The following is a 12,604-nucleotide window of genomic DNA, read 5'->3' as shown; positions in this document are numbered from 1 at the left end:
TGAACTTCGTCGCTCCGATAGGGTAAGAGCACCACCTGCCCATCTCCACGATTATCATTGTTTTTCTGTTCTTGCTACTCTTCACGAACCTCACTCTGATAGTGAGGCTAGTGCTGACTCTCTTTGGCAAAAAGCTATGTCCGATGAACTAGATGTCCTTTCTAAAACCCATACATGGGACTTGGTGGATATGCCTCTTGGGAAGTTTGCAGTGGGATATAAGTGGGTTTATAAAATTAAAACTCGTGCAGATGGATCTGTGGAACGCTATAAGGCTCGTCTTGTTGCGAAAGGATTTGCTCAGGAGTATCGTATTGACTATGAGGAGACTTTTGCTCCTGTTGCTAGACTGACCTCTGTTAGATCCTTACTTGCAGTTACTGTTGTTCGTCATTGGCAGTTATTTCAGATGGATGTTAAAAATGCATTCCTCAATGGTGATCTTACAGAAGAAGTCTATATGCACCCTCCACCTGGCTATCACCATCCGCCACACAAAGTTTGTAGACTTCGTCGGGCATCTTATGGTCTCAAGCAGGCTCCTCGTGCTTGGTTTGCCAAGTTCAATTCTGTGGTTGCTCAACAAGGCTATGTTTCTAGTTCTTATGACTCAGCTCTCTTTCTTCGGACTACTGATAATGGTACTATCCTTATCCTTCTTTATGTAGATGATATGATTATTACTGGTGATGACATTTCAGGCATCCGTGCTCTTCAATCCTTCCTTAGCCAAAATTTTGAAATGAAGGACTTGGAGACACTCAACTACTTCCTTGGTCTTGAGGTTACCTCGAGTAATGATGGTTATTATCTCTCTCAAGCCAAATATGCATATGATCTACTTTCCCGAGCAGGTCTGACAGACAATAAAACAGCGAGCAGCCCCCTTGAGACCAATGTCAAACTTCTAGCCACGGATGGTGAGCCTTTATCAGATGCTACTCTCTACAGGCAGCTAGTAGGTAGTCTTATTTATCTAACTATTACACGGCCTGATATTGCCTATGCTGTTCATTTGGTGAGTCAATTTATGAGTGCACCTCGATCTACTCATTATGCTGCTGTTCTTCGTATTTTGCGCTATGTCAAGGGCACTATGTTTCATGGTATTCATTTCTCTTCTCATTCATCTCTTGAGCTCCGAGCCTACTTTGATGCTGATTGGGCTGGTGATCCTATTGATCGTCGCTCTACCACTGGATATTGTTTCCTACTTGGAACTTCTCTAATTTCAAGGCGCAATAAGAAACAATCTATTGTTGCTCGATCTAGTACTGAAGCTGAGTATCGTGCTCTTGCTGATACTACATCTGAACTTCTCTGGTTACGATGGCTTTTGTCCGACATGGATGTTTCTCAGTCCACTAGTTCTCCTATTTATTATGACAATCGGAGTGCCATACAGATTGCTCATAATGATGTTTTCCATGAGCGCACAAAACATATCGAGATTGATTGTCATTTCATCTGCCATCATCTTCAGCAAGGTATTTTACATCTTCATTCTGTCACCTCTGCAAATCAATTGCCTGACATCTTTACCAAATCTCATCCACCGAGACGACTCAATGATCTTATCTCCAAACTCAAGTTGGCTTCGCCTCCTAGAGTTTGAGGGGATGTTAGAATATTATATTTTCGTAATATTATATTCCCGTAATATTCTCAATATATTACGGAAATATTTGATATTATATTCATTATTGTAAATATGCTAATTTTATATTATTTTGTAATTATTGTATTTCCTTTCTTTTACGGCTTTATTCAACTATAAATAGGCCATTCCATTGTACAATTGAACACACATTAGAAATACAAATTTCTTCTCTACAATTATCTTTCAGTTGTCTTTTTTTACAGTAAAGAATGGATAGCAAACCAAAGTCGCCAATTTCTTGAGGTTTTTAAGTCACCAATTAGACAATAATTTTTTTCTTCTTGTTGTTCCACTTTATTTTACTCTGTCAGGCTTTTGATATATGTCTTATTTGATTTCATATGCAGGAACAAAGTAAGATTTTACATATGGATGCTTCTTCAGACATTGCCAACAATCCGATTTGTGCAAAGCTCTAACATTTACAGTATTGTTTCCTGTCTTTCACTTCAATGGCATTTCCAGTTTTGTTTTCTCTTTTGTGTTTTAAATATTTCTAGCGTATCCATTTGAAATTTAAATTCTACAGAAGCTAGAAATCATAAATTGAAAATCTAGAATTTAAATACAATCAAACCATTGTGCTTGGATAGGGTTACATCAACACCCCACGAAGGGGTTTAGCCGCTCATGATCTTCTAAGCTCCAAAGACAAATTTATGATTTCTAGCTTTAGGAAGCGGTGTGTCTTTTTTCTCAATGCTTAGAGGACTATTTATAGGGCTTAGGAGAGTCCTAGAAGCCCTAGTAATCCTATAAATTTCGGAGATTTAAGTCCAAGTCCAATTAGGATAAAGAAAACCTAAGTCCAAATCGGAATAGGATTCGCCCAAAATTGTGTTCTTATATTACGGGACGATTTTGGCATTGTGGCGCTCCTAATTAGGAAAATTCTATTTCACAATGATTTGTAGAAATTTTAGTTAGCTTTCCAGTGCCGCTTGAATCACCTCAATCGGATATTTGAGACGAAAGTTATGGCCAAAATACCGGGACGTATGCAGAATCCAAATTTGAATCCAATCCAATTTTGACTCCAATTTGAGAAATTCCGAATTAATCCCTTCCTTTATTTGATTAAACTTAACCATGATTGGTTAAATTTAACCATATCTTCTTGGTCTTCTCAAAGTGTGCTTTTAAGCTCAAAATCAGTGGAATTAATTGCATCTTTATTTATTACCTGAAAACAATAAAAACAAAACAAAATCAAACAAATAACAACGCTAAGCAATTAACATATGCAAATTAAGGGGCTTGAATGTGCAACATTCGACGCTTATCAGTATCCATTTGAAATTTAAATTCTACAGACGGTAGCATCATGTATTAGGTAAAAAGATTTATAATAGATAAGGGAAGTCAATCCCATCCCAAATTTTCACAAAAATTTAATACAAATTTTGCATTGCTGTGTTAGGATTTTCTCAATATCCAATGTTGTTTCTGTTGAACTATTGGGTTGCTTTTCATTATTATTGGTATTGAAGCCTAACTGGAAGTAGCTCCGTTCATGGAAGAAATTTACATTTTTATTATTTTCATTGGAAATTTTTGAGTGATTGCTGAATTTATTATTTGGTTTTTTGATTGGGAGCAGCAATTCATGAAAATGGGTTGTAGGAATCTTGTGGATATTTCTGCAATATGTTTGGATATGACAAACTCACTTATTCAAAGCGACTTGATTTGACTGGTTATACCCACTTATTTCTAAGAAGGCAGAGAAAAACAAGAGAGTTGAATTATTGATATGCATACCCATTAATGTTAAATTGTCAATGCTATTCCTTCTTCCTTATTTTACATGCAGAAACAACTGATTGAAGAATTTCTGATTTCTGATTTTGGAGAATTTCTGATTTATACGATTTCATATACAGAAACAATTGAAGCACTGACATACATGGATTTAAGATTTGGAGCCAATTTCAAAGTTGTTCACTCTGCAACTATGCATTAAGTTGACAAGTCAGGAATTTGAGATGGAAAAAATACGCAAAATCTATATGATCCATGGAATATCATATGAAGGATTGGTCTTTTAATGATCTTCTCAAGTATCACAAGGTGCTAAAAGTTGAAGCAGTAGATGCGAGACTTTTGTGAAAAGGGTGCTCCATGTCTCTTGCTGAAAAAGACTCAATTCATCTTCATCTTGCTTTCAAGTGATGGCTTGTGACTTTTATTTCTCTTTGCCCTTGATCACATGTTCCACTTCCTCTTGCCTTGGAATTGTGTATTTTTGCTCGATGGAAAAAGTCTCATTTCAAAATAGAGTCCAAGAAGGGAGCTCTAAAATGGAGCTTTTCTTTTTTGCCCTTTTGAATGAAACCCTGGGAAAGAGGTAGAGCTTGAAAGTGGAACCCCCTTAAGAGTTGTTTGGGTATTTATCCGAATTTCTATACGCTTTTTAAAATGTGTTTGATAGGTTTGTTTGGATTAGAACCACGATCTTGATATTTAAATTTAGACATGCACAATTAGTGATTGAATACTTGGATTTGTTATCGATTTGGTTAGTGAGAAAAGTCAGAAGGGGGAAAATAAAATATTTTATAATAAAAAAGTCTTGAAAATATTTTACAATGAATGCTTACTTGACTTAAATTTTTGCAAGTGAAAACTACATTGAACATAATTGGTAATTGAAAACCTTATTGTGCTTTTCTTTCTCACTGTTCATAAAAATGTCAAGCAGCAACAGGAACGGTTACATACATCAAAGCTTGAATGTATGTTAACGGTTACATTATTACTACAAGAAAAATGGTCTTGAGTGACCATATTATCAGCAACAGCACAAAAGTCATCTCTGATAATCACTTATTAGCAACAATTTGCTTATGGCACACAAGGATTTAATATCAGTGGCGAAAAAGTACTTGTGACAAATTACAAAATTTGAAATATTCTCATCCACAATTGTCGACGACAAGGTTTTTACACCGAGTTTGGTGTAGAAATTCTATTATTGCAGAATATTATGATTATGTGAAATTAATGTAGAATATTTGGGTATCTTATCATTATGGGGTGATTTTAGATTTATTCTTATACTCTGAATGGTACCTTATGTCCCTTGATGAGATAATATGTTATATGTATTGGAAATCCATTTATATTTTTATGCCTTCCTCTGTTGTTTGATGAACAAGAAAAAAGGGAACGGCTTTGTGGTTTTGATTGGAGTATGTGATAGTTACATAGTTTTGATAAAAACTTACAAAAATTGCACGTTGTCACAGGGAGTTCCTAACAAAGATGGGCAGTGAAGTGGAGCTTAGAAGATGAGCTGGAAAGGAAGAGCAGTTGAAGTTTGTTATGTAGTTAATATAGTAATTCTGTTAGGAGATTGTGCACGTGTGGATATGGTAGTTAGTTGGAACCAAAACTGTAAACAGAATTGTAAACATAATTGCCTCAACTGATTATGCCTTATAAAGGCTGGTGGAGTGCAAAAGAGAAGGGTAACTTTTCTTTGGCATTTTTGGCTGAAACTGTAGGAGATTAGCCATCTCGAATTGGCCCATTCCATTCAATAAAGAGTTGATTCTTTTCTTTCCATTTCCATTCTTTGTTCTAGAGAAGTATTTTGTTACAAGTGGTATCAAGAGCCATTTGTTTTCTTTTCATGAAAACTAGATCTATGGGGCAAGATTCTGATTTGGTGCAGTTCAGGAAGGACTTTAAGTAGTTGCAGGATGATTTTTTAGAGAGGAGTGCAAGACAAGATCGTTTTGAGAAAAAGCAGGATGACCAGTTTGCTTTCTTGAGTGAACAGTTGGCACAAGTGATGCGAGGCATTCAGGAATCGCAGAGGGCACCAGAGCAAAGAGATAAAAGTTCCTCTTTTGACACTATGGAGGCCAATTTTGGTTCAACCTCAAAAGGAAGGATTCATGCAACACATGGTGCAGGGTTTCAGGCAGGAGATGGATTTCACACTAAGTCCATTCGGTTGGAATTTCCTAAATTTGATGGGGAGGATCCATTGAATTGGTGTTACAAGGCTGAGCAGTTCTTTGATCACTACTCTACACCAGATTGTCAAAGGTTGAAGATTTCTTCTTTTCATATGGAAGGTACAACCTTAATTCGGTTTCAAGAATTGCATAAATCAAATTCTTTTGCTACTTGGGATGATTTTGCTAGAGCATTACAGACTAGATTTGGTATGGGGTCTTATGATGACCCTATGGAAACATTGTCAAAGTTGAAACAAGAAGGATCTTTGCAGGAATATAAGAAGCAATTTGAAGTATTAGCTAATAGAGTAGCTGATTTACCTGAAGCACATAAATTGAGTTGCTTTATGGGGGGGTTAAAAGATGAGATTAGATTGGCAGTAAAGATGTTTAAACCTAAGGCTCTAGTTGATGCTTATTCTTTAGCAAAAATCCAGGAGGATTATGTGTGCAATTTCAGAAAAAGCACTAAACCACAGTGGAGTCAACTCCCTTATAATAATGCTGCAAGAAGTTTTGGGGGAGAAAGTAAGAGTACTGGGTTTGTGGGAGGAAAAACTACTCTTTTTGGTCAACAGAAGAGTCTTGAGAATGCTGCGAATGGTAATAACCAGAACAAAGCTACTCTTCCTGTTTCTGGTAAAGCAATGTTACCAGTTCAAAAAATTTCTAATGCTGAGATGATGGATAGAAGGAAGAAAGGATTATGTTATAACTGTGATGCTAAGTGGAGCCGTGGCCATGTTTGTGCTTCACCAAGATTGTTCTTGATTGAGGAGATCGAAGAGAAGGTGAACAATTTGAAAGAGGTTGAAGAAGAACCAGATCCAGGTGATTTTTTTTTAGAAGAATTTCCTGAAATCTCTTTGCATGCCATTATTGGAAATCCTACTCCTAAGACTATGAGGATTGTAGGTATGATAAACAATCACAAGATAATGATTGATTCTAGAAGTACACATAACTTCTTAGATCAGGAAAGGATTAAGGGAGTGGGAATTCAGCTTGTGAATAATGAATCTATCAAAGTTAAAGTAGCTAATGGTGATGAGCTTGTAAGTCCTGGTAAATGCAATAACACAAAGGTGAGGTTGGAAGGTTATACTTTTGTTGTTGACCTTTATATTTTACCTTTGGCTGGTTGTGATATGGTACTTGGCATTCAATGGTTGAGGACTTTAGGGCCTATATTGTGGGATTTTCTTAATCTCACTATGCAGTTTGTGTATGAGGAAAGAACTTGTTTGCTGGAAGGGCTGGTTGCTAATCTGAATCTGTGTGTAGAAGATGATGAATCTTTTAAACTAAGTAGAGGTGAGAACAAGGGTGTCTTGTTGCAGCTTCTTGGTGATGATAGTACCCAGATGCAAGGAGATGAAGATGGGAAGAAGCAAAACAAAGAAGTTGGTCCTATGGCTGAGTTATTGGAAGAATTTGCAGATGTTTTTGATGATCCTAAGGAGTTGCCTCCTAAAAGATCTCATGATCATGCAATACATTTGAAGGAGGGTGCACAGCCTGTTTCAGTGAGGCCATACAGGTACCCTTTTTACCAAAAGGAGGAGATAGAAAAGATTGTGAAGGAGTTGCTGCAGTCTGGAGTAATTAGATGCAGTCAGAGCCCATTCTCTTCTCCAGTTTTACTTGTAAGGAAGGCAGATGGCAGCTGGAGGATGTGTATGGATTATAGAGCCTTGAATCAAGTAACTATCAAGGACAAGTTTCCTATACCAGTTGTGGATGAGCTGTTAGATGAGTTGTGGGGAGCTCAATGGTTTTCTAAGCTTGATTTAAGATTTGGTTATCATCAGATTAAGGTGGTAGAGAGGGATATTCATAAGACTGCCTTTCGCACTCATGAGGGCCATTATGAGTTTTTAGTGATGCCATTCGGCCTTACTAATGCTCCATCTACCTTTCAAAGCCTTATGAATCAGGTTTTTAAACCTTTTCTTAGAAAGTTCATCTTAGTTTTTTTTTATGATATTCTGGTTTTCAGCAAAGACTTGGATAATCATAAGCAGCATTTAAGGATCACTTTGGATTTATTGAGGAAGAATCAGTTATATGCTAAAATGTCTAAGTGTAAATTTGGTTGCCAGGAGGTGGAGTATCTTGGACATGTGATTTCTGCTTCAGGTGTTAAGGCTGATCATGAAAAGATTCAAGCTATGGTTGAGTGGCCTTTTCCTAAAACTCTTAAGTCTTTGAGAGGGTTTTTGGGACTCACGGGTTACTATAGAAAATTTATTCAAGGGTATGGATCTATTGCAGCCCCATTGACAGCTATGTTAAAGAAAAATGCTTTTTCTTGGGATGAAGCAGCTGTGGGTGCATTTAACAGTCTCAAGGCTGCCATGACAGCAGCTCCAGTCCTAGCTCTTCCTAACTTTTCCCAGCCATTTGTGATTGAGTGCGATGCTAATGGTATTGGAATTGGAGCAGTGTTAATGCAAGCTGGTAGGCCAATAGCATTCTTGAGTAAAGCCCTCAAAGGGAAAGCTATTCATATGTCCACTTATGAGAAGGAGTTGTTTGCCCTAGTAACAACTATTCAAAAATGGAGACCTTATTTGGTTGGGAGGCCATTTATTGTCAAAACAGACCATCAAAGTCTGAAATTCCTATTAGAGCAGAAGGTGGGTACCCCATTTCAACAGAAATGGCTCACTAAGTTGATTGGCTATGACTTTATAGTGGAGTACAAAAAGGGAGTGGATAATAGAGTAGCGGATGCTCTATCAAGAAGGGAGGATTGGGAACCTGAGTTGACCTTGTCTCTTCTATCCATACCTGCTGTCAGTTGGGTTAAGGATTTAAGAGCTAAGTATCAAACTGATTTGCAGTTGAAAGCTTTATTGGAGCAATGGGATAAAGGTGAGCTGGATTCAGAAAACTTTTCTCTTAGAGATAATCTGCTGTTCTATAAAAAGAGGATCTATATTGGGAGTTCTCCAACCATAAGAGCACAAGTGTTACACTTTGTTCATGGTGATCCGATGGCAGGTCATTCAGGGTTTGATAAAACTTTACAAAGGGCCAAAAGGGATTTTTATTGGAAAGGGATGACTAAAGACCTGAAGAAGTTTATCAGGGAATGTGAGGTTTGCCAACAATCTAAGTATGAGAATATGTCTCCTGCTGGACTGTTACAACCTCTTCCTATTCCTAGCAGAATTTGGGCTGATGTATCTATGGATTTTGTTGAAGGGTTACCTATTTCTCAAGGGCAATCAGTGATAATGGTGGTGGTGGACCGATTGTCTAAGTATAGCCATCTTATTGCTCTTTCACATCCCTATACAGCAATTAAAATAGCTCAAGTGTTTGTTCAGAATATCATAAGATTACATGGAATGCCTACTTCCATAGTTTCAGATAGAGACCCTGTTTTCACTAGTGCTTTCTGGAGAGAGTTGTTTAAACTTCAAGGCACTACCTTGCAATTTAGTACTAGTTATCACCCTCAAATTGATGGGCAAACTGAGATTGTGAATAAGTGTATTGAGACATATTTGAGGTGTTTTGTGCAGAATCGACCTAAACAGTGGCTGTCTTGGCTGCCATGGGCAGAGTATTGGTATAATACTACATGGCATGCTTCTACCAAAATGACACCCTTTGAAGCTGTTTATGGTTTACCTCCTCCACGATTGCTCACTTATATTCCAGGGACAACAAGATTAGAAGCTGTTGATGAAGTTCTTCGTTCCAGGGAGCAGATTTTGTCTTTGTTAAAGGACAATTTGCTGCAAGCTCAGTAGAGGATGAAAAGGTATGCGGATTTAAGGAGATCTGAGAGAGTTTTTGAGGTGGGGCAGATGGTGTATCTAAGACTACAGCCTTATAGACAACAGTCAGTGAGTATTAAAAGGTCTTTGAAGTTATCTCCTCGGTTTTATGGACCCTTCAAAATTATCCGCAAAGTGGGGAAGGTGGCTTATGAGTTGGATTTACCATTGACAGCTCGCATACATCCAGTTTTTCATGTCTCTCAGTTGAAACTAAAGCTTGGTAGCAGGAATTCTGTTCTTCCTCAATTACCTCCTGTTGATATGCAGGGGGTTATCTTATCTGATCCTTTGAAAATTTTGGCTCAAAGAAGTAAAAGAAAGGATAATAGAGCAATCACTGAGGTTTTGGTTCAATTGGTGGGTCAAACTGAAGATGATGCTTCTTGGGAGGAATTGTTTCACATGCAACAGTCGTATCCGCACCTTGTGGGCAGGGTGCTTTAAAGGGAGAGGCTATGTCACAGGGAGTTCCTAACAAAGATGGGCAGTGAAGTGGAGCTTAGAAGATGAGCTGGAAAGGAAGAGCAGTTGAAGTTTGTTATCTAGTTAATATAGTAATTCTGTTAGGAGATTGTGCACGTGTGGATATGGTAGTTAGTTGGAACCAAAACTGTAAACAGAATTCTAAACAGAATTGCCTCAACTAATTATGCCTTATAAAGCCTGGTGGAGTGCAAAAGAGGAGGGTAACTTTTCTTTGGCATTTTTGGCAGAAACTGTAGGAGATTAGCCATCTCGAATTGGCCCATTCCATTCAATAAAGAGTTGATTCTTTTCCTTCCATTTCCATTCTTTGTTCTAGAGAAGTATTTTGTTACACACGTCTGTCATCTTGAGGCTTGAGTAGCAACCGTTTGATCATTTTTTACCATCTTCTTCAGAGGATGTTTCAAGTTTGGCTCCATTGATTAGTCCTCTGTTTATTGATCAAATGTTCTCCTTTTTTTCCGTGTAGTTGGAAAACCTTCGGCCAAACCAATATTTGAAACGGTTTGAAATAAATGGGTATGCAGGTGTGAGGTTATCAAGTTGGGTGTCCTCCCTCTCGAAATTGGTTCCTATTACCATAAGCAATTGTAAATGGTGCCAACACATCCCACCATTGGACCGATTCCCTCTCAAGACACTTTGTCTACAAAACTTGATTGCGCTGGAGTACATAATCGATGATGGTAGTGACGTGTCCTCTCTTCCCCTCACAAATCTCACTCATGAGAATTTGCCTAAGTTGAAGGGATGGTGGAAGAGTAGGGAAACAGTAACAGCAGAGCATGGACGACATCATGGTCTTCCATTATCCCCATCATTTCCTTTCCCTTCTTATTTACATATTAGTGAATGCCCTATATTAATGTCTTTACTACCACCAGGGAGCCAAACAACACCCTCCACTTCCCATGTCTTTTCCGATCTCTCCAAATTGAAGGTTCTTCGTCTATTGGATTTCGATGAACCTGAATATCTTCCAGAGGAGTGGCTGCAAAACCTCACTTCTCTTGAAGATCTGACTATTTGGCGCTGCTGTAAACTGCGAGTAAAACTGTCTCCACTCTTTCAACATCTCACTGCGCTTCAATATCTGTGGATTTATGACATCATGGAACTTATCAGCAATGAGGATGACGAGGGTGCACAGTGCCTTGGACCCACAGCACTTCATGTACTATATATATATCAGGAGTTAGAATCTTGGTGTCTCTCCCAATGGAGCTTAGACATGTTACCACTTTGCAATCTCTTTCCATTACTGGCTGCCCTTTTTTGGTGTCTTTACCGGAGTAGATAGGTGACCTCAATTCACTTAAGAGACTTCGGATCAGCAATTGTCCCAATTTAATATCACTGCCTGAAGGTATTCGCCGCCTCACCTCTTTAAGTGTTTTGAGAATTGTGGAGTGTGTCCTCACTTGGAGAAAAGATGTGAACGAGGAACAGGAGAGATTGGCCAAAGATTGCTCACGTCCCAGACTTTTCAAATAATATGTTTTGGGTAACCTATTGGACAGTAATTTTCTTCTTCTTGTTCATCTTCGTTTTACTCTGTTATGGTTTTGATATATATTATTTGATTTCATTTTCATTTGTGGAACCAACTGTAGCATGGAACAAAAAAAGGATTTAAGAATACACACATTTCAGACCTTGCCGACAATCAGATTTGAACAAAGGTCTCAAATTTTCTGTATTGTTTCCTATCTTTCACTTCAATGCCATTCTTACGTGCCTAATATCTCGTTTCTTTTTTGTTTTTTAAATGTTTCTTGCATTTCCATTTGAAATTTATATTTTACAAATGGTAGCATCACATATTGGGTAAAAGAATTATGATAGACCAGGAAAGTCTTTTCCATCCCAAGATTTCACAAAAACACAATAAAAAATTGCGTGACTCTGGGTTTTCTCATAATCAAACACAAATTTAGACAGATTATTTTTATTATTATTGTTACTGGAATCTAACTGCAACTCACTCTGTTCATGGATTGATTTTACCATTTTATTGTTTTCATTGGAAATTTTTGAGTTTTTGTTGAGTTTATTATTTGGTTTTTTGATGGTCAGCAGAGACAAGCATTAAAAAAGCATCAATGCATGAAATGGGTGTGAGATTCTTTGGGGGGATTTATGCAATTTGCTCAGATATGTCAGCCTCAGTTGTAGACAATATACAGAGGACTTCCATGCTGAGGAAGATCGGGTGAGTAAATGTTGCAAGAATGAGAATGAGATGAGCATGTAGAAAGGGGAGAGGATCCTCTCCATTTCAAATGAAATGGAGGGGATCCATTTAGTTATTTTTAGGGGAGCAATTTTGTCATTTTACATTTCATTTGATGCCCCCTAAACGTAACTAAATGGATCCCCCATTTAAAATGAAATGGAGAGGATCCAGGTCCGTGGAAATGGGACATTCAGTTAATCATATTTTGCATTTTTAATTAGTATTCTGCCAACAATTTGTTGAACACTTTTTATCAGCATTTAGAACTTGAAAGACATTATCAAGAGTCCTAGCTGTCCTTAAAAGCCATCTAACTAGTATTTTGCATTTGCAGGTTCTTCCACTTGCTTGGTTGTCTTCAAGTGAAATTGGCTGTTGTGCTCCAAGGGTACTGAATGGAATCGAAGATCATGTTTGCCAACCACTCTGCTTATTTGTCTTTTGTTAGTGCTGCTTTTGT

The 12,604-nt window shown here is 37.7% G+C and overlaps 1 protein-coding gene across 1 annotated transcript; it reads left to right on the top strand.

The window, feature by feature from the left end:
• The first annotated feature begins 9,395 nt into the window (after positions 1-9,395).
• Positions 9,396-11,402, top strand: LOC132181631 (putative disease resistance protein RGA1). Its single transcript, XM_059594883.1, has 3 exons — positions 9,396-9,857; positions 10,378-11,082; positions 11,205-11,402. The coding sequence occupies exons 1-3, from the start codon at positions 9,396-9,398 to the stop codon at positions 11,400-11,402; spliced, it is 1,365 nt and encodes a 454-aa protein (XP_059450866.1).
• Positions 11,403-12,604: the final 1,202 nt, after the last annotated feature.

Source organism: Corylus avellana, chromosome ca5 (genome assembly GCF_901000735.1).
Source record: "Corylus avellana chromosome ca5, CavTom2PMs-1.0".
NCBI lineage: Eukaryota > Viridiplantae > Streptophyta > Magnoliopsida > Fagales > Betulaceae > Corylus > Corylus avellana.
The sequence above is the reverse complement of the archived record's forward strand: the minus strand, read 5'-3'. Positions and strand labels throughout refer to the sequence as shown.